Source organism: Amphiprion ocellaris, chromosome 8 (assembly GCF_022539595.1).
Source record: "Amphiprion ocellaris isolate individual 3 ecotype Okinawa chromosome 8, ASM2253959v1, whole genome shotgun sequence".
In the NCBI taxonomy this organism is placed as follows: domain Eukaryota; kingdom Metazoa; phylum Chordata; class Actinopteri; family Pomacentridae; genus Amphiprion; species Amphiprion ocellaris.
In genome coordinates this window covers 3,683,588-3,706,763 of record NC_072773.1, presented here as the reverse complement: position 1 = coordinate 3,706,763, position 23,176 = coordinate 3,683,588, and the positions used below count along the sequence as shown (strand labels likewise).

Below are 23,176 nucleotides of genomic sequence, written 5' to 3'. Positions count from 1 at the left end.
GGCGGTTAGAATCAGAGAAGTCTAACCCACAAATAATCTTAGTTTAATATAATTTCTGTAATATTTTATGGTCTAGATTTTAGTGACAAAGGGTTCTAACCCATAACCCAAATATAGCGTTGCAGTGAATGTTAGACCATTCTTGAAAACACAAAACTTTGAACCCATTTTTCTCAAAAACTGCAGAAAATGTGTTGGACTACTCTGCTTCTAAACCCTTCAAGTCATAGAAAAACAATGAACTCCACAGCTAAAGTCATTAAGGAGCTAACAATATGGCTAAGTCACAGAAGAAGCTAACTACACAGCTTAAGTCATTAACGGAGCTCACAATATGGCTAAGTCACAGAGGAAGCTAACTACACAGCTAAAGTTATAGAAAGAAGCTAACTATATAGCCAAAGCCATAGAAAGAAGCTAACAATGCAGCTAAAGTCACAAACAGAAGCTAAGTACACAGCTAAAGTAACTGAAAACAGTTAATTACACAGCTAAAGTTATAGAAAGAAGCTAACTACACAGCTGAAGTTATAGACAGAAGCTAACTACACAGCTAAAGTTATTGAAAGAAGCTAACTACACAGCTAAAGATATAGACAGAAGCTAACTACACAGCTAAAGATATAGACAGAAGCTGACTACACGGCTAAAGTTATAGACAGAAGCTAACTACACAGCTGAAGTTATAGAAAGAAGCTAACTACATACCAAAGCCATAGAAAGAAGCTAACTACACAGCTAAAGTCACAAACAGAAGCTAAATACACAGCTAAAGTAACTGAAAACAGTTAATTACACAGCTAGAACTATAGAAAGAAGCTAACTGCATAGCCAAAGCCATAGAAAGAAGCTAACAGTGCAACAAAAGTTGCAGAGAGAGGCTAGCTACACGGCTAAATTAATACAAAACAGTTAAATACACAGCTATGGCCATACAAAGTCACTAACTACATAGCTAAAGTCATAGAAAACAGCTAACTGCACTACTGAATTTAAAAAAAAAAAGCTAACTACACACTTAAAGACAGACAGAAGCTAACTACATAGCTAAAGTTATAGAAAGACGCTAACAATGCAGTTAAAGTCATAGACAGAAGCTAACTACTCAGCTAAAGAATACAAAACAGCTAAATACACATCTGTGGACATAAAAAGATGCTAACTTCATAGCTAAAGTCAGAAAGCAGCTAACTACGCTATTAAAATTTAAAACAAAAAAAAGCTAACCACTCTGCTTCCAAACCCAGACAGACAAACCAATGCTGATCATCACATAACTCCGCCGTGTTCCTTGGCGGAGTAATAATTTAAACGGCTATTAAAATGTGTGTTTTTCCTTCTGATATTTTTCAGTCTTCATATATTATGTTTATTCTTTTGTCATCTTGGGCAAAGTGGGAGACATTTAATCTCAGTGGAGCTTCCCTGGTTTTTAAATGTCTTTGCCAGGCTGAGAATAGAAGATTCATGTGGACAATCTGCGACAGTAACCATATGCTCATTAAATTTCTAATGCAGCGTCTCTGTTCAACGTGCACCTGTGAGGTTGTTCGCAGCATATGTGGGCTAATTTGTGGGCGGCTGGACGTCAGATAGATGCGATGAAGGGCTTGGAGCTGGACTAAACGCCTGCCGTGGCGTTTTGCATCAGTTTGACCTGAGGGAAGCTGCAGGGATCGACGTCTTGTGTGTGTTCAGCTCAGACGCCCTGCAGCGATGCCTCAGGCTGAGCAAGAAACATTATTCATCCTGCTGGAACTACATGATGCAACAGAATGTCAGCCTGAATAACAGCTCCATGTGAAATGAGCCCAGCGTGGTATCAATGGAAAATTAACCAGCTTTGTTTCTCTGTTCCCTTTCTCTTCCTCTTCTTCACTTCTCTTTCTCCACTTCCTCTCTTTTGTTCTGCAGAGGAGGCAGATTACACGGCGTTCGGTACCGACTCGCTGACCAGGAAGAAGAACACGGTGCTCTCGGCGGTTCTTCTGCGACCCGACACCAACAGGAAAAAGCCGCCAGTGATCATCAGCCTCCCGAGGGACTTCCGGCCCGTATCCTCCATCATCGACGTCGACATCCTGCCGGAGACGCACCGACGTGTTCGCCTCTACAAGCACGGCCAGGAGAAACCGCTGGGCTTCTACATCCGCGACGGCTCCAGCGTTCGGGTCACGGCACAGGGCCTCGAGAAGCTCCCTGGAATTTTCATCTCCCGCATGGTTCCCGGCGGCCTGGCTGAGAGCACCGGCCTGCTGGCGGTCAACGACGAGGTGCTGGAGGTGAACGGGATCGAGGTGGCTGGAAAGTCTCTGGACCAGGTGACGGACATGATGATCGCCAACAGCCACAACCTCATCATCACTGTCAAGCCTGCAAACCAGCGGAACAATGTTGTTCGCAGCGGAGGAGGCGGTGCGGCGTCCGGTAGCTCTGGACGCTCGTCGGACAGCGGAGCCAGCTACTACGGCTACTCATCGCAAGCCGCTGCGGCCTCCATGCCGACGCACATCATCCAGAACTTCCCGGTGGATGAGCTGGAGAGCGACGACGAGGACCTGGTGATCGAGGCGGGTGGCGAGGCCGAGCCCATCAGGCGAGCCCCGTCCAACTACAGCATGCCTTCGCTGCCTCGCTACGAGCCTCACCTCAACCTCCGCACTGCCACCACCTCCGTCTCTGCCTCCGCCCTCTCCATCAACGCCAACGGGACCCTGCCGACAAGCGGCAGCAGCGGGTCACTCAGCAATACCAACGCCACCTCCACCACGTCGTCGCCCGACAGAGCGATGGAGAGGCGGAGTCTGGAGGAGGACGGTACCGTTATAACGCTGTAAACACCCAGCGTTCACACACTAAACACTAGAAACCAGAGAGGGACTCAGAAGCTTCCACAAACACTCGGGGGGAGTGACGGACCAGCAAATCAAGCGTACCGACATCCAACTCCACCATACAGAGACTGTACCTGAGAAGCACAAAGATCTGTGTACATATTAAAGCGGAACACGACACCGACATGTTTGTACATCCAAACATTTACACCACGCTTTGCTCCTCGACATGCCAATGATCGCGCATGTGTGCCATAGTCTGAACCCCCAACTCCATCAGACCTGCAGACACAGAAATGTCAAAGAACGAAGTTGAATTCGATGCCCCACATTTTATTTCTGAATAGGGATCGACCGATATGGGTTCTCCAGGGCCGATTATTGGTATTTTAGAAAGACTGATGGCCGATATTTGGGTCTGATTTACATTTCATGTTATATTCTAACAGCATGTGACAGCAGAAAACCCATCATCCATAACGAGGCTTCTTTAATGAGATGAACTACTATTACTGAATATGTATGCTAGCAATAGGAGTGATGATGTCAGAGCATTTATTAATCGATCAATTGATTGAGATTGAACAGTTTGTCTCTCCAGTCTTTTAAAGTTTTATCATGTCTTTTTGCCCACTAAGGGCCCAGATCTTAAATCATTATTTATTATTATTTTCCAGACACTGTTCCTGTGGCTGCCTCCTAATGTAGCCGCTAGCCTCTAGCCTCTAGCCTCTAGCCACTAGCCGCTAGCCGCTAGCCACTAGCCTCTGTGAAAGTAGCTCATTTCCTTTGGCAATGGGTGCATTTCCTGTTCACTTTTTGCAGCTTGTGTACCCGCTGGGCTGAGGCCACCAAATGTGCTCGTCTGTCTCTCTGTGTAAACAATAGCCTCCAGTGATTGGCTGTCACTCATGACTTGTAACCAATCAGATAGAGCTGTGGGCGGAACATTTCTACACATAGAGAGAGGCAGCTGCATCAGGCCCAAATTAGCACATTTAACTTATCAATAACCGGTAACTGGACAAACCAAACATCGGTCCTGATCATCGGTTGTCCCTGTTTCTAAACCGCTGGAGGCGCTTTAGCTCCTTTTAGAGGGCCAATATGAAACTTCCTATTTTATACATTACTTCTCAAGTGTATGAATAGTAAACACATTCTGAAACAGTTTTTTTAGCTCAATTTTTTGTCTGTGGTTGTTTTTCACACTTTAGTTCCACTACGACCACCTGCCTTGCAATACTTTCCACACAATGAAGTACCACATTACTCAACAAAGATCTGCAACATTACTGCAGTTTTTGTTTAGGGGAGAAACCACCGAAAAAAACAAAATAAACAAAAACAAATCTGGGGGTTTGTGCTGACTCAGATGCTTTTGACCACTATTTTTAGCCATTTGTCCTGTTTTTACGACCGACTGATGAATTGATTTACCATCTAGCCTGTGTTTTATATCATTTTCTGTTTCTTTTTACTTGTATCTCACGAGTGACTGTCAAGTTTCCGAAGTTGTGACTCCAGAAAACTGCTCCTACCTGATTGAAAAGGTAGAATTAATTTCCCTCGTTGTCTTGTTCCTCATATTGCACTCCTTCTCCTTTCCGTGACAAGGGCTATTTCCCCTGCTGCATGTGTGCAAATGACGAAACACGAATGTGATTTTGATTGTGTTTGTTTTTCCTTCTCTTTTTTTTCCCGTTCTCTCCGGACCAGAACTCCACATATCTGATCTGTACGACGTGTTAGTTCACTTGGACGAGACATTTATAAATGAAAAGTGTTGCTTTTCTTCACAGTTTTAATTACATTTTTTTTGTTTAATACAGTTAAAGGCCTGCTGTGGGAGAACTAACGCAACAGTTGCATTCAGAATTGCTGTGAAATTTGGGTCTAAATGGCTCAAAACTCAACTATTGGGTCATTCCAGAATTAGAGGACATTGGCTCAGCTTTCACATCAGTGGTAGCATTTTTATTCCATGTTTTCTGTGTTGTTTGCTAACCCTACTCTAATCACAGTAACAGGGTTGCTAATCCATGCTAATGTGATCTTTTTCTCAGCAGTAGAAGCTAGATATTTAGCTGCTGTTACTGCTGACCAAGAGGACAAACTGACTGATGGAAAACAGTCAAAAGAATTAGTCTGATCCTGATAATATGAGGTAGAGTGAGACATTCAATCAAGGCTGACAATGTTATGAAAATATGAAAAATAGAAGAGAGGACATAGCTTTGCTCTACACATTCTTTAGGAAAACTGATGATGTAAATGACAAAAACGAGACAGAAAATGACAGAAACGAGATGCAAAACAACAAAAACAAGACAAAGTGACAGAAATGAGGCACAAAATGACCAAAATGAGACACAAAATGAAAAGAGACAAAACAACAAAAAAGAAACAGAAAATGACAAAAACAAGACATGAAATGACAGAAACGAGACGCAAAAGACAAAGATGTCAACAGTGTTGTTGTGGGACATGTTCCATGCATAATAATTACTATTTAAAATATGTTGTTTAAAAAAAAGTTCTCACAATTGCCAGAGACATCAATGAAAAAAATGGTACCAAAAAAAGGAGATTTAATTTTCACTTTACCTGTTTTATTTGAGATTCAATTTGGTCATCATTTTAGGGGGAACTCCAGACTTATTTCGTATTTTTAAAATATTTTCAAACATTCTTTTTTCCTAGTTTATTTTAGATTTGGTCTCAGGACAAGAACATTTGCACAACAACTGCATGTTTTAGTATTTTGTACATGGATTATTTGAAATTTGATGTAAGATGTCCTCCAGTTTTGGAATGATCCTACTATTGTCCCACACTAAGTCCTGGACAGACTGAGTCATATTGAAACTAACGCAGGTGCGCTGAGCATAAACCACTTTCTGTTTGATAAAGGTGAGGTAGGTCGGCTTTATTCCAGCTCTGACCTGCGTTTGGTGTCTCCATCGACTCTATAATGAACTCAGAATTTACTGTCACCTCTTAAAATGTGCAAATTGTTCCGTAAAATCCGACTTTAACGTGATTTTTCGGGATGAAATTGCGCAGAAATGTTCTCACAGTTCCTGAAGCAGATCCATCCCTGTAATATAATATATAATGTATGTCCATTAGCATTACACGCTGCTGCTCACCACCTCCCTGAGGTGAGAGCAGATGGTCAATTATTCCACTTATTGATTTTTTTCTCTCTCCTGTTGAAAGTGCTAACTCTGACTTTAGCATGGATTTTTATCAGTAATGCTTCAGTCAAGTGTGCATTAAAACACATGAAGGTCCACCATTTGTAGAAAAAACGAGACAAAATGACAAAAATTAGACAAAAACGAGACGCAAAATGACAAAAATTAGACAAAAACAAGATGCAAAATGACAAAAACGAGAGAATATGACAAGAACGACATAAAACGACAAAAACGAGAGAAAATAACAAAAACAAGACACAAAACAACAAAAAATATACAAAACGACAAGAATGATACATAAAATGACAAAAACGAGACACAAAATGACAAAAACAAGACACAAAGTGACAAAAATGAGACACAAAATGACAAAAACAAGACAGAAAATGACAAAAACAAGACGCAAACCGACAAAAGCAAGACAGAATATGACAAAAACAAGACACAAAACGACGAAAACGAGACGTGACAAGAACAAGACAAAACGACAAAACAAAACGCAAAAACGACAAAACAAAATGCAAAGTGACAAAATGAGACATAAAACTTTAGCTCTGTTTATCTGTTTATCATGTGAATCCGTTAGACAGACTGCAAACTAAAGGTCTTTTCTTTGGATTTTACGGTACAGAAAATGCTGTTTTCTCTTCTTCCATTCCCTTTAACGAATCATAAGACTGTTGGAAATTTCTGTTAATTTATTCTCTTGATCGCTAACTTTTACCGCAGGACACTGGGATTGTTTTTTTTATTTATTCTCTAATCATATGTCTGCATATTTTCTTCCTTTGTACACATTTTATGACTTTATTTTTGTAACGGATGTGGTTTTTTTTGTTTATCTGTGATTGTTTGGTCATAAATCTCATGGTACAGTAGATTTTATCGCCCGTTAGAGATGATTAGTCTGTGATTTTGGTGTTCTGGCTGATCAGAGGAGGACACTATCGCTATTTTTTTTCATACTGTGAATTATTATCATCATCATTATTATCATTATTGTTATTCTGTGGGAGAGAAACAGTGGTATTAGTGCAACCACCTCAGAACAGGCTAAGTGTTGTGCTTTGATTATTATTATTTTTTTAAATGATTTTTTTCGCTTGCCAGATACATCTTATGGTCTAGATTTGTAATAAAGATTGTCAGTATTTTCATATCGATGCTATATATGATGTACATCTTATCGACATTAAATGAAAAAATGTTTTAAGACTGGAAATGTATGAAAGTATAGATGTACACCTGTAACTGCTGATTGGAGGAGCTGGATAAAATAAACTAATATGTAGCAATAATCACATTTGGAGACGTTTTTTTACCGTTTTGGGCACGTTTGAAGCGACGACAAACAAAGAATTTTAGTTAAAATACTTAGGTTGAGACCATACAGTGTGAAATTACCTGAATAATACAAAAAAATAAGATTAAAACTCAAGAAATGATATAAAATACAAATGATCCTGCTATAAAAAGGCTTACGGCGTTAATTGGCATATCAAATGAACCTGAATAATTTGAAATTAATGTGGAGATCCTACTAAAATCAGATCAGATGGAAATTAATTTATCCTGAATTAAACATGTTTTATATTCCAGTTTCCTCGAAGCATTCGCCGTTTGCTTTGATTACTGCTTTGTACATTCTCGGCATTCTCTGGATGAGCTTCATGAGTTTTCAACTCATTTAGGACAGTTTTAAAATAATTTTGGATCATTTTCTGTCCTTTTGTACAATTTTTAAAGTAATTGTGGGCAAGTTTCAAAGCATTATAAACAGTTTCAACTGATTTTGGACAGGTTTCCGGTCATTTTTGGGCAATTTTGTACCATAGCTGGTCATTTTCGACACATTTTGAATCACTTTAGGCCATTTTTTTTAACTAAATTAGGACAGGTTTCATGTTTTAAGACATCTTGGACAAGTTTCGAGTCACATTTTTTGTTTTTAAGGACATTGTGTCATTTTGGTAAAAATTTCAAAGCATTTTTAAACAGTTTTAACTCATTTTGGACAGGATTGAAATACTTGCGCTTTGGGTATGTGTAAAATTTATATATACACAAACAGAAAATGTATAAAACTGTATATATATTTATATCCAATGCTAAACAGATGTATTAGACCACCCCCCAGTGTAAAGTGTTTGCCACCGCTGCCCTTAATTAACAGTGTTGCTGATGAGCAGAATATTTTTTTAAATTTCTGTAATGGTTAATCTGCCAGTATGTGCAGCTCTTTAATCAAAAGGAATTCTTTAATGTTAAAATATAATTATTGTTATTGTTATCAATGAATGTTCAAATTTACTGTTTTACAAAAAAGCAGAAAAAAATAGTAAAGCACATTATTATTATTTTTTCATTGAGATGCCAAATTACAGTTATTTCCTTACATTCCTGAACAGAAAATTTAGCTTTTTTAATTTTATTCTTGGTTAATTTCTGACTTCTCATATTTAAAATATTAAGATTTGTGGTTCATATATGTGAATAAGGACTATTGAGTTGTTCCACTTTGTTATTTGCCTAATAAATAACAATACACTTTTCGTTTGAAACAAGCTGTTGACTGATTTCTAAAACATTTCTCATTTTTTTTAACAGGTGGTCATAAATACATTCGTTGAACACTATAGTAAATGAAATTAAATGTATTTTTTAGAATATTTTTTATTTATTATATGTATTTCTAGATGTATTTTTTAAAATTTTGTCTGTGTCTATAATATAATGACATTTATTAAATGAACCATCCTGTTAGGTTCATTTCTCAGGAACAGCAATAATGTTAATCAGTCATTTTTAATTATCCAAAGGTGTCAGAAACCAAAAAATCCCAATAAACATTGTTTATATCTCATTATTAACTCCATCATTAAACATTTCAATCAATATTTAGTGCAGTGGTGTTCTTTAGCTCTCACAGATCAGGGTTCAGTAAGAATAATTCACTCGCTTTTCATCAAAAATTCATCTTAAAACTTTTTTAAATGTATATTTTAAAGATATGCATATAAAATACAACAGTTTTACATGACATTGATTTTTTTCAATTTCATTTTACTTTTTTTTTTTTGCCAATATGTGAAATGAACCATATTGATGACACTTATTAAGCCAAGCAGAAGTTTCATGTATATAAAAAAATGCTTTTAACAATTTCTTAAAGGTTGATTTTTTTTTACTTTAAAATGCATCAGTTTGACCGACAACGAAGTTGTAAATGTAGAGATTATGTTATTGTGCGTGTTTTACATCATGTAATGTTTATAATAGATCAAAACCTATTTAATCCTCCTGTTAGGTTCATTTCTCAGGAACAAGAAGTTCCTGGGTCACTTTTAATTATCCATAAATGGCAGAAACCAAAAAAAAAAAAAAAAAAAAAACAATAAACACAGTTTATATGTCATTATTAACTCCATTACTAAACATTTCAATCAATATTTAGTGCAGTGGTGTTCTTTAGCTCTCACAGATCAGGGTTCAATGAGGATAATTCACTCATTTTTCTTTTTTTTAAAAATCCATTTTAAGACTTATTTTTTTAAATGTACATTTTAAAGACCTATAAAACACAATAGTTTTACGTGACATGTATTTATTTACTTATTTTACCTCTTCTGTTCAGGGTGGGCTTGCAGATACTGAACCATTTTCATTTTATATGTTGATTACACTTATTAAGCCAAGCAAAGGAAGTTTCATACAGAAAAAATACTTTTAGCTATTTTTTGTTTGTTTTTTAGATTTTTTTTTTTTTTACTTTAAAATGGGTCAGTTTGTAAATGCAGAGATGATGTTAAAGTTCATGTTTTACATCATGATATGTTTAGAAGAGATAAAAGTCCCTCTAAATCATTGACTGTATATCGAGTCTATGATCTAAATACGTGGTGGTGTTTTGGCGCCGCCTCCTGGACACTCCCGGACGTGCTTCTCCTTTTAGGGAGCGCTTGATTTGAGACAGCGCAGAACACGGCGCAGCGGTGCTTCGTTCATTTAACCCCCTAGGCGGTGCACATAGCCGGACAACGCCTCTGTATTTGCTTTAAATGATGTACATATACTCGTCAGCAAACCGTGAGGCCGTCTGACCCCAGGCGAGGCTCTACTCTACTCCGTGTCTACCTGCCCCCCGCGGGGGAGAAGGCTGCGGTCACAGCCCAGACAGCTGAGAATCACGTGACGTGACGCGTAACCGGCATGGCGGCGCTGAGCTGAGGTAGCAGCTCTACCGGACGAGACACCGATAGCCTGGATTCGGTTAGCTCCCCTTGTCGCCTGCTCATCCGCGGGGCCGAGGCCGAACATGTCGGCCTGAGAGGAGCCGAACGGACCGAGAGATGCACCAACAACAGCAGCAGCTTCAGCGGCTACAGCAGCAGAAGGCTGAAAACAGCAAAACAAAGAGCATGTTTCTGTCCAGGGCGCTGGAGAAAATCCTCTCCGACAAGGAGGTGAAGAGGAGCCAGCACAGCCAGCTGCGCAAAGCCTGTCAGGTGGCGCTCGGTGAGTGTTTTCTGCGCCGATTCCACTCGTGTTTTATGCGGAACACATCTGTCTGTCGTGTCTATGTGCTCATAGAATCAGGGAGCTACACGGCTAGCTGCAAGCTAGCCGTGTAGCTCCCTGATTCTGTGAGCACATAGACACGTCAGAATTAATAGCTGGCTGGCTAGCCTCCTCCGCCGTAAATCCAGCTGTTTATTACGTGTCGATATCCCTCGGAGTTTTAGAATATTCCTGCCGTTATATGAGCCCGTTTTGGTGCTGTCAACGTCGGCAGATAATCAAGCTAGTAGCTGTTAGCTGCCCGATGCTGTTAGCTGTCCGATGCTAGGTCGGCGAGCCAAACAGACCGATTCTGTGACCACAGCGGCACGACGGAAATGTTAGTTAGCTAACCTCCTCCGGGTTAAATCTAGCTGTTTATTACGTGTCGACATCCCTCAGGGATTTATAATAATTCTACTGTTATATGAGCTCGTTTTTGATGCTGTCAATGTCGGCAGGTAAACAAGCTAGTAGCCGTTAGCTGTCCGACGCTAGGTCAGTTAGCCAAACAGACCAATTCTGTGACTACACCGACACGACGGAAATGTTAGCCAGCTAGCCTCCTCCAGCTGTTTATTACGTGTCGACATCCCTCACAGCTTTATAATAGTTCTGCCGTTAAACCAGCAAGTTATTGGTGCTGTCAACGTCGGCAGACAGACAAGTTAGTGACAACTCCATGCTAGGTGAGCTAGCCAAACAGACCAATCCGTGTGTTCTACGTAGCGCTGAGGCAGCCAGACAGCCCCGTCCTGCTCAGACACTCGATCTGTCCGCCTCCAGGATACTCTGACGTCCGAGGCTTTTCCATTCAACACAAACACGGATAGTGTTACTGCTCCACTCATTGTGTTTCACCTCCCTGCTGGTTGTAGAGACGGGCTGTAAAAACAGGTGTGTGTTTGTTGTTGGTGTGGATCACTGGAAATCTAAAGAAGATCCTAAGGGTGGAGACTCAAAATCCACAATCCACATGTGAATTTCAGTATCATTAGGATGCATTTTTGTTTTTAGGGTGACCATCATTCAAAACAATCCAAGGGAACATATGCAGCAGAGTTTTTAATCAGAAAAAACTCACTCATCAGAAGCAGAATCAGAGTGTTTTATTGCCAACAAGGAATTCGACTGTGTTTTAGTGCAGTGAAAGATAAATAAATAAGAAGCACTGACAAAAAAGTAAAGGAAATATTTCCGGTGTGAAGGAATGTGCAAATTAGCCACCTAAAATTTACAATTCGATGCAACCTATACAAGCTTGCATAGAATGTAATCAAGTACTTATAAGTAGGACTGCAGCTGTCGAATATTTTGAGTTTTCTATTGATTATTCTGGTGATTAATCGAGTAATCGGGATTCTGTCCTTGGTGTTACAGCATCAAAAGAGGAAGTGAGTGCGCTGTGCAGCAGAACTAACCGTCCTGGTGGAATATCTGTGCTGTATTGTACATATATAGTATAGTACAGGTGTATTGTACATATGTAGTATAGTACAGGTGTATTGTACATATGTAGTATAGTACAGGTGTATTGTACAAATGTAGTATAGTACAGGGGTGTTCTACTAAAACTCAAAGCCATGTGTTATAATTTATCAAACTATATCCTGATTACGGCTCAGTAAAACATGCTTTCATTGTTTTTTAGCATGTATTTTGTTCTATAGCAGTTTTCATACGCACAATGATCAGCAATATTCAGCTATGAAATCTACCTAATAGAGAAACTTGATATTATCGAAAATATTTTGACTATACAAAGCAAATCAGACTTTTACAGTAAAATAACATCCAGTAAGAAAACTTTAATTTACCGTAAAATCTTGACTAATCCTGTCTCCATGTGTCAGAGATGGTTTATAATTATAAATAATTAATGATGTTTGTGTTGTGTTGTTTGAGATGTGCTCATTAAGGGTTGTTAACAGAATAATTGCCTGTAATAATGATCTGTTTATGAATATAATAAGGGCTAAAGCAGAATAAAATGGACATACGAGTGTTGTAGATTAGCGGTAGTACCTGGTTGTACCACCAGGTGGAGTCTGTTACTGTTTAACACTGTAGACCACCAGCAGTTACATGCTGGCAGGCAGAGTGCATTGTGGGACTTTAGCTAGCACAGTTGGACAATGAGAAAATGTCTCGTGACATTTAATGGCTGCCAGCATAGCTTTTAGGCTGTTAGCGCTGCTAGCTAGCAGAAGTATGCTACGTTAGCAACAGCCCATGTTACATGACATGCACTGGTAAGAGCAGCATTTGTCATGTGACTGCGACCAACAGTATTCATTAGCATATGTAATAATGGAAAATGAGTCTATCTTGTGTTGTTGATTTATCAGTTATTGATTGATAGGGCTGTTAAGTATTGACTAAGGAATTTACTCAAGATTTGCAATCCTAACATACAACTCTTCCCATATAGATCCAGCTGCTGTCTGATGCTGCAGATATTTAATAAACTCAGAGGAAATAGTTCTAAAGAGCTGGAAGTAGCAAACTAATCTGCAGCTCCAGTTAGCATTTCAAAGGCTACACATGTTTGTATCTTTTAAATTCTTAAATACTAAATCTTTTTTGCTCTCTGAGATGTTTATAGATGGGAGGCACAGGTTGCTGCTGCTAGCTTAATAGTAGGCTATTAGGGCTGTTAGCTAGCATAAGTACGCTACGATAGCGGTACGACAAGCTGGTCGCAGATTTTCTGTGCCAGATAATGACGGTAGAGCAGCATTTGTTATGTGACTGTGATCAAAGCATAATAATTATCATGTCAAATGAGGTCATCCTTTGTTATTGATTATTTGATTGCTGATTGAATGGGCTGCTAACTGTCGGTTAAGGAATTTAGCAATGCCCTTATGGATCCAGCTGCTGTCCGATGCTGCATTATAGGAAATAGTTCTACACAGCTGGAAGCGACAGACTTACAATAAAGCTGTTGTCTTTGGTGTTCCATCCAAGTAGAGCTTTAGCCCTTGACTTCAATTTTTATTATGTTGTATGTTATTCAGATTTTGCCATTTTAATTATTGTTTATATGTCTTATGGGTTTGCTATTTACGATTATATCATGCTTTGGCTCAACTCCTTTTGTTTTAAATGTGTTTTTTACATAAAACCGACTCGACTTGACGTATTGTGTTGAGTTGTCCGTGTGGCTTCGTCATCTGTGTGTTTTCTGAGGTATTTATGGATGGGACTCACATAGCTAACATAGCTGTTACAGTCTAATGATGCTTTCACTTGCAATCGGACACCACAGTTGCATTCACTGGACATCAGAGATTCAGTAAATTTCAGATCTGGGGTTGCTGTGGTCTCCCGTTGATTCATCTCTGGTGCCGATCATTTAAAACTTATGGTGCCAATCAGATGTAATCATTTGTTGTTTGAGAGTGGGTTTTTTTGGAAAATGTGTCTGTTTTATTGGGAAATTAGAAGTTCTGCTTCATCATCGGGGTTTATGTTGTCTTTACTTACACAGATCTAAACGTCTGTGAGTCTGAGCTGCTCTGTTTCTCTGTATACGGTGATGCTCTCTCATTATTCATGACGCCAACAGAACACAACACTACTTTTCTGAAGTCCTCATTCAGCCAGTCAAGGATGTTTAGTGTGTCCCTTTTTCAGTCTGAGCAAGTTGTTCTGCTTCGTGTTTTCATCCTGTATGACTGATTGGGTAAACAGTGGAGGGAGAAGGATTAGCCTGTAGAACACCAGAGCTTAGCCAGGTGACTAAACAACTAGAGAATTATTGATACCTTCCTATATTTAGGTGCAGCTCTAGTTTAGCTTTATTACATTTCATGGCAGATCTTACTTAGAATGTATCATCACCCCAACAGAGATTGTGACATTTCTTGTGAATGTTGCTCAAGTCATATTTCCTCCTTGTGTGAGTTTAATGGTATTAGCTGTTGCTGTTGTTGTGCATGAATCAACCAACTGATGTGGCTGAACACACATTATTACACACTTTGTAATCACATCAGGAAGCTCAGAGGTGTGTGTGCAGCTTTAGATGGATCAATATGGGATTAAAATGAGAAAAAAAATGGGAATTTGTTAAGTTGAAGGAGCAGGATGGATGGGAATGGGAAGACAAAACATACACAATTAAATGTATATTTAATCAGAATGTACAATCTGAGTATAATATGACCAGAAATGCAACATTGACAGTAATGCAAGAAAACCAACACGTCCTGCTGTATCAGTAGCACTAATGTGAGCTGGTCAAAGATCAGACTTCGTCACTTCTAATCTCTTGTCTCCTGTTTTTTGTAGATGAAATCAAGGAGGAACTAGAGAAACAAAAGTAAGTATTCTTTGCACAAACCTTTTCCTTCTGTGACTGAATGAATAAATGAATAAATAAATGCACCTCAGAGTAGATTTTAGCTTCTATTTCCTGTTTTTGTGATGTGAGGCCTGAAGCTGAGGGAGGCAGCTGTGAATTGTGAATAAAATAATTATATATACAATACTGCTGTAGTTAACTGCTGCTTACAGCATGTTATTATGCTTTTTTAAGGTTTAAAAGTTAGATTTTATTGCCCATGATGAAAGCATGGATGTACGTTGTAGTAGAGACAGACTGATTATTGGCCCGGCCGATATTTGGCATTTTTCTGATTATCTGTATCAATATTGACAGATTATTGATAAATTAAATGCTCTACTTCAGGTCTGATCAGCCTCCTCTCTGTCTGTCGTCACTCTGGTGAAATATCTGAACAAAAACCCAGGAAGTTCGCTTCTCTCACAGCAGCTAATGCTACGCTAACAGCTAGGAGCTAAGTCAGAAAGTAGATTAACCTGAAACTGGAAAACAATAATTAATTCAAGATCTGGACAATAAAAGTGACAGAACAGCGAAATATTAAGAAAATAGAAGAACAGCAGGAGACAAATTGATGAAAGTCAGTCGATCTCACGTAAACAGAGCAGAATGTCCTAATATAATCACTCCTGTTTCTATTTTACATATTTAGTTATAGTCGCTCTTATTTATGAGGAAGTCTAGTTATGAATGACAGGTTCGCTGGTGTCACATGCTGTTAAAACATTACATCTAATGTATATCGATTCCAGATTTCGGTTATCGGCCTTTCTTGATCACTCTGGAAAACGGTCATTCCTGAATTAGAGGACATTTGGGCTTCAAAGTTTTTGAAAAATAAACCTTCTCTTTTACAATTTTCTGCTCCTTATTCATCAATAATAGGTAATAAACTATCAAAGGCTTGATTGGCTCAGCTCACACATCAATGGTAGCATTTTTATTCCATGTTTTCTGTGTTGTTTGCTAACCCTACTCTAATCACAGTAACAGGGTTGCTAATCCATGCTAATGTGATCTTTTTCTCAGCAGTAGAAGCTAGATATTTAGCTGCTGTTACTGCTGACCAAGAGGACAAACTGACTGATGGAAAACAGTCAAAAGAATTAGTCTGATCCTGATAATATGAGGTAGAGAGAGACATTCAATCAAGGCTGACAATGTGATGAAAATATGAAAAATAGAAGAGAGGACATAGCTTTGCTGTACCCATTCTTTAGGAAAACTGATGATTTAAACGACAAAAGCAAGGCATAAAGTGACAGAAATGAGGCACAAAATGACAAAAACCAGACACAAAATGACAAAACAAGACATAAAATGACAGAAATGAGACACAAAATGACAAAAACGAGACATAAAATGACAAAAACGAGACACAAAACAACAAAAATAAGGCAAAGTGACAGAAATGAGGCACAAAATGACAGAAAACGAGACAAAATGACAAAAAGAAGATATAAAATGACAAAAACAAGATACAAAACAACAAAAACAAAACATAAAATGACAGAAATGAGACACAAAACGACAAAAACAAGACACAAAATGACAAAAACGAGACATAAAATAACAGAAATGAGACAAAATGACAAAAACAAGATACGAAACAACAAAAACAAGACATAAAATGACAGAAATGAGACACAAAATGACAAAACGACACAAAATGACAAAAACAAGACATAAACTGACAAAAAACGTCATCAACAGGGTTGTTGTGGGACACGTTCCATGCATAATAATTATTATTTAAAATATTGATTAAAAAAAATTTCCCACAATTACAAGAGACATCAATGAAAAAAATGATACCAAAAAAGGAGATTTAATTTTCATTTTAACTGTTTTATTTGAGATTCAATTTGGTCATCATTTTAGGGGGAACTCCACACTTACTTGGTATTTTAAAATATTTTCAAACATTCTTTTCTCCTGTTTTTTAAGATTTAGTCTCAGGACAAGAGCATTTACACAACAACTGCATGTTTTAGTGTTTTGTACATGGATTATTTGAAATTTGATGGGTGGGACATAAAATGTCCTCTGGTTCTGGACCCAAAACCCATATCAGTCTGATATTTTACACAGACTTGATTTGTTCGTTGTCCTTCAGGAATCTTTTGCAGAAAGCTTCTCTCAGCTCTTTGTTTCCTCTCCACCCTCCAGGGATGGAACCGTGGTCCCACCCAGAGCCAACTACATCGAGGCCGACAAATATGTGCTGCCCTTTGAGTTGGCCTGTCAGTCCAAGTCCCCTCGGATAGTTTCCACCTCTCTGGACTGTCTGCAGGTTAACATCCGCCAACACAAACACACAAACCAGCCGCTGCATGCAGTTCACAAACATCCTCAGCTTCCTTCTTCGCCCACGTTTTTTGTTTTCCTGGTTGTGTTGCTCAGCTGAAGGTGGTGTGAGGCTGAAATCCTGCTATACCTGTTTCACACCTTTGACATTTATCCAGAACAATGACTCCACATTCCAGAAACACGCTGTTCTTTACTCCTTTAGCAGCTTTTCACCGAGTCCAGTTTGAGTGGAAAGAAAAGACTCAAACACAGACTTCTTATGATGCAATACAAGAAGCTTTTATTAATCTCACAGTGGGGAAGTCTACATTATTACAGCAGCAAAGGGGGAAACATTTAAGAAATGTTAGTGAAAAAATAAACCAAAATATACCCCAGTACTAGTTCAGATTGCCCAGATTCCTCTGGATGGAAATGATAATTTTGCATGTTAAAGGTGGAAATACTGATAGAGAAGAATTAGTATTGCACAGATTATCGTATATGTAGAAAAATTAATATTGCACCAAGTTTTTCATTTTTTGTACCATTAATTCCACTTGTTTGTTTTCTTTGCACTGTAATGTTTTTTAGCGTGATTTTTCCAAATAGAGCACGTTGTAAATTTGTTCAGAAAGGTCCTGCATACATTATTTATTATTATTACTACTACATTGTGATTATTATTACTATTATTACATTATCGAGGGTGCGCTTGATTGTTTTTCACTTTAGTCTAGGGATGAACAATGTTATTTTTGCAAAAAAATATTGTTTTGTGATTGTTTTGACAGATGTTAGTACGTATTTTATATTGCACAGATTTTTTTTTTTTACCTTTTATGTGGTTATTTAATATTTCATACTCTTATTTCTACTTTTTCTCATCCCAGTTTGTTTGTTTGTTCAGAAAGGTGCTACATACATTTGTTATTATTAATATTGTTATTATTACATTATTAGTAATAGTATTATTATTATCATTGCTATTATTACATTATCAAGGGTGTTGTCGATTGTTTTTCAGTTAAATCTGGGGATGAACGATATTATTTATGCAAAAAAATATATTATTTTGTGATCGCTTTGACAGATGTAAGTCCTAATTTTATATTGCACAGATTTATTTTTATCTTTATGTGCTTTTTTCATTCTTTTAATTCTACTTTTTTCATTACAGTATTATTATATTTTAATGCTTAATCACTATTTTCCCAAATAATGCACCTTCTAAGTTTCTTCAGAAAGATACTAGGAATAAGGTGCAAGTAGTGCAAAATATTAAAAGTGACAGGTGGAGTTAATATAATAAGAAAGACTGTAATTGAAGAGGTAATGAGCAGAATATTGTCATTAGCATTATTATTCTGTTTATTTAAACTAATTGGAAGTCAAACAAATGCTCTATTTTGCTCAAAACGTCTATAGATACACAAAAAATGACCTTCTCTTTCCCCACACAAGTTATCTGTTATAAATCACACATTTCCAAACGTAGAATCACACAGAAAGCTGCTGAGACATTCGACTTGACTTCACCTCCGCTGCTCTGACTCCTGTGTAGAAGCTGATCGCCTACGGACACATCACTGGAAACGCTCCGGACAGCAGAACTCCGGGAAAGAGGCTGATCGACCGGCTGGTGGAAACCATCTGCAACTGCTTCCAGGGTCCGCAGACCGACGAGGGAGTCCAGCTTCAGATCATCAAGGTACAGCCGGCAGGTCTCCTCACATCTGGACGCCTTCAGATCCTCCAGCTGTCGGTGTTGTTGTTTACCTGAACCCCAGTCAGAGACCTCCAGACATGAGTTTTACATCTGTTTACATGTGAGAACTGATTATTTAACTAAAACTACCTGGATTGGATTGATACTTCAATTTTACCCCAGAAAAGCTGTAAAGATGGATTTAATACCTTCTTTTCCGGCTTCCACAAGAGCTTTTGCTTATTTAAATAGTGTTAAATATGTGTTATAGTAATTTTTAGATTCACTTAAAAGGACCTGCCTTACTGAATTGATAACATAATCCCTTAAACTCCAACGTCACAGGCTTGTTTTTTCTAGAATCAAATGTTTGCACCTCTTTGTTTAAGTAAAAATGACACAAATCATATATAAAAAAAAAGACCAAAAAAAATTAAAGCAACATTTCTTTTGATTATTCATTTTACAAAAAGAAAAACAAAAAAAATCCTAGAATCATCATGTACAACAACAAGCTCCCACTGCTGTTACCAGTACTGGAAAAAATGTGGTTCTACATGAAGTAAATATTTTATCAGGTACATATTTATGATTTTAATATGATGTTTCCTTACAATCTGCTCTGTATAAACACTGCCTGCCTGAAAAGTCCCTGAATTTTTGTCGCATGACTTTTGGTCACAGATGAGTCGATCACGGCTTCACGGTTTCGGAAAGGAGTGCAGAATTTTTTGTTTTTTGAAGCATCTGGTTATTGTAAATGGCTTTTTTTTTTTTGCAAGTTTTTTCAATGAGACATGCAGAATAAAGCGATAAAATATCACAATTTTGAGCTTAGATTTGATTGATTCCTGTCAGTGAAACCAAAAGTCACACATGACGAGATCAGTTACCATCGTAAAGTAAAAAATCTGACTATTTTCTCATTTTTTTATGGTTTCTAGCTCTGATAATTGGCATAATTTTAGTGATTATATTAGAATTATTATTTAAAATTGTTTCAAACCCAGTGTCCGGCTTGGTGTTCAGAGAGGGTTGATATATAATTTGTGCTCATTTTTCATCTTTCTCTGACTTTTTCTTAGATTTCTCCACATTTCCTGCACACCTTTTAGCCTTGATGACATTTCTGTGTTTAGACAGTAGCTATAGTCCATAACGAACCCTTATTTAAGTCGCCCACAGTGAATGGAAAACACATCCTGGTTGGCTAGAAAGGGCAAAGTCTCTCCTTTAAAGTTTAGGGCTTTATCACTGTTGACAAAAGATTTATAGGTCGGCTTATCAACATCTGTTTGGATTAGAATCACCGCTGAAGGACTTCAATGTCAGCGCAGGTCTCAGGTCTGCACACAAAATAACATTTAAAGGAATCGGCCTCGCAGACATTGATTCGTTGAATGATGCATCACAGATACAGAAACGTTATGCAGCGGCTCTAATGCTGAGGGAAGTGTGGTGGTGATTCAGCAGGTGCAGCAGCAGCAGCAGCAGCAGCACTTCCTGTGTGATAAGTCTGGACTTCCTCTTGTCTCCGTCCAGGCGCTGCTGACGGCTGTGACCTCCCCTCACATCGAGATCCACGAGGGCACGGTGCTGCTGACCGTCAGGACCTGCTACAACATCTACCTGGCCAGCCGCAACCTCATCAACCAGACCACCGCCAAGGCCACGCTCACCCAGATGCTCAACGTCATCTTCACACGCATGGAGAACCAGGCTGTTAGTTTAACACTGCTATCATTCTAACATCTGTCCACGCAACTGATGCCTCGTTTCTGGCAGAACGTGTGAAAATTTGCTTGAACCTCATTCGATCAATCAGACTTTTTTTTAAAAGCACATTTCATGTCAATCGAATGTAACCCAAAGAAAGAAAAACAAAGAAAAGTCCTCTTAAACATTATGTTATAGATGGAAGGACAAAAAAAAAAAGGTAGATACTTTACCGATCCTGAGAGAAATTCAAGAAACCAGCAGCATATTAAACATACAGAAATAAGAGCAGATATAAAAAATATAAAGGCATAATTATGTACAGTAAGGAACTGATCAGCTCACTGACACGACACCTGCATAGTTTGTTTTATAGCCATAAAATGGATATAAATAATCATTAAAAATGAACTGAAAGTATCAAAAATACCAACTAGAAAAACACTCAGAGAGCACAGTACTCTGCCAAGGCTGCTCAGTCGTATGATTTCTGACGGATTAATCCCGATAACTCCACAGCAGTGGATTTGTAGTGGGATTATCAGCAGGCAGCTGATGTAGTGTTCACTTGTTGTCAGTGACGCCATGCCACTATCTTTCAGTGATAGTGAAATCTTTAACAAATCCGTGGATCCAGACTATAAGCTGCATCACTGCCAAAATCTAATCACTTGGTCCTTGTCTCATTTCTGACCTTCCCTGAAAATTTCATCCAAATCCTCTAGTCCGGTTTTGAGTAACATTGTTAACAGACAGACGGACAGACAAACCAACAGCGATCGTCACATATGCTTTAAATAGTAACGACTATCTACTAAATGTGATGCAGAAAAGTTCATTATTTCCAGCATTATTGCTTTGGCTTGAAAATAATCATGCAAAAAATTAAATGATTTAAGAATGTGAAGGCAGATTAATTAAAGATTAAACTACAGATGATGTTCAGTTTTGGAGACGATTAGAAGAAGTTTGGCAGGAAATAAAAATAGATTTTCATCAATTTTTCAAACAAAATGCTCAAACTTGCTGCGAGTTTCTGAGCTTCTGCAGATTTCATGAAACAAACATCAGACTCACTGATCAGTTCTTTCACTCTGAGTTCAAAAGAAAATAATCTGCATGAACAGGTTTTCAGTGAAAACAGCAGCAGAACGTCTGTCAGAGTTAAAACTTACTGAAGTGCTGCAGATTTGTACTTAAATATTTGGGTTAATGTTCTGTTTAATGTTAGAGAACTTTTGAATCAGCTCGTTAGAAATCTGGTTGTGACTAATCTGTGTCATAAATTAAGCTAAATGCACGAAATATAAAAAACGACTTATTTTCCTCTGGGTTTTTCTTTAAAACAGTTTTTATAAACAGTTGCTTTTCTCTTGCTGCTGCCTCCACAGGCTCTGGAGGCTCAGGAGCAGGAGAAGGACCGTCTCCGTCTGCCCCAGCAGAACCCGTCTCCGGTTCCAGGCGGCCGGCGGTCCGGTTCCCCTCGGTCCGACCGGACGCCCACACCGGAGCCCCAGAGCTCCCCGTCGCCGGCAGCCAGCACCCCGGACCTCACCAACACCACCAGCTCCACCCCTCCACCACCACCAGCCCTGGACTCAGAACAGGACCACGAACCAGAACCGCCATCCATCAACGGAGAACCTGAAGGAGGCGGCGCTCCGATGAACGGAGGAGCAGAACAGGTCACACCGTCAAGAGGTACGAGTCGGATTTCAGTTTGAATGTTATGTTTCAGTTTAATTTGAGCCTGAAGAACACTAGTCTGAAGGTGTACATATGGAGTCTGCAGCTTTTCATACATTAGCTTCATGAATATTTATAGTTTCTGGTGTTTGTTTACCTCAGATTCGGTTTTTGAAGATGCTGCAGAGACGTCTCCTACTGTAGCTGAGGAGGCTGAAGAAGTGGACAAACCAGAGAACAGTTCAGATCCTGCAGAGTCGACTGTAACTGAAGGAGAACAGCAGCCAGCACAGACCAACAGTGGAACAGGTCAGAATCTGTTGCCTCTTTTGTTCCCAGAAAAGTCGTTACAACTTACACTGTCATTTAGAAATGTCTTCATTTTTGAAAGAAAAGCATTTTTTTTTCAGTGAAGATAACATTAAATGAATGATAAATCCAGTCAAGACATTGTTAATGTGGTAAATGACTATTGTAGCTCGAAACTAACAAGCTAACGGCTAGCGGCTAAGTTAGGAGGCAGCCATGGATTATGCATGCTGGTACTATATAAAACACATCAGTTAGTTCCTATTCTATGATCATGACCTGAAAGTTTTGGCTTGTTTTCCAGCACCGGTCCACCCGGTCACAGAGCAGACAGATGTGGTTCCTCCTCGGGTTCGGATGGAAGGTCAGCAGATGAACGGCATCATCGAGGATCGTTCTTCAGTTTCTTCCACTGACATGCTGGTGAGCAGAGCGTTAATAACATTACTTATTTATCCACAGTGTCCTGAGCCTCCCCAGCTGATAAAGTTAACATCGAGGCTTTGTGCTACGTTATTTACTC

The 23,176-nt window shown here is 38.7% G+C and overlaps 2 protein-coding genes across 2 annotated transcripts in view; both read left to right on the top strand.

The window, feature by feature from the left end:
• pard6b (par-6 partitioning defective 6 homolog beta (C. elegans)) overlaps positions 1 to 7,335 on the top strand; it is a 37,572-nt gene extending 30,237 nt beyond the window's left edge. Inside the window, exon 3 of the mRNA XM_055013156.1 lies at positions 1,915 to 7,335. Coding sequence (XP_054869131.1) covers positions 1,915 to 2,837 — 923 coding nt within the window. The 3' untranslated portion in view covers positions 2,838 to 7,335. The remainder of the gene's footprint in view (positions 1 to 1,914) is intronic.
• Positions 7,336 to 10,212: 2,877 nt separating this feature from the next.
• Positions 10,213 to 23,176, top strand: part of arfgef2 (ADP-ribosylation factor guanine nucleotide-exchange factor 2 (brefeldin A-inhibited)) — a 45,594-nt gene continuing 32,630 nt past the window's right edge. Inside the window, exons 1-8 of the mRNA XM_055013153.1 lie at positions 10,213 to 10,552; positions 14,891 to 14,921; positions 17,115 to 17,238; positions 18,799 to 18,945; positions 20,485 to 20,664; positions 22,050 to 22,359; positions 22,507 to 22,653; positions 22,958 to 23,076. Coding sequence (XP_054869128.1) covers positions 10,387 to 10,552; positions 14,891 to 14,921; positions 17,115 to 17,238; positions 18,799 to 18,945; positions 20,485 to 20,664; positions 22,050 to 22,359; positions 22,507 to 22,653; positions 22,958 to 23,076 — 1,224 coding nt within the window. The 5' untranslated portion in view covers positions 10,213 to 10,386. The remainder of the gene's footprint in view (positions 10,553 to 14,890; positions 14,922 to 17,114; positions 17,239 to 18,798; positions 18,946 to 20,484; positions 20,665 to 22,049; positions 22,360 to 22,506; positions 22,654 to 22,957; positions 23,077 to 23,176) is intronic.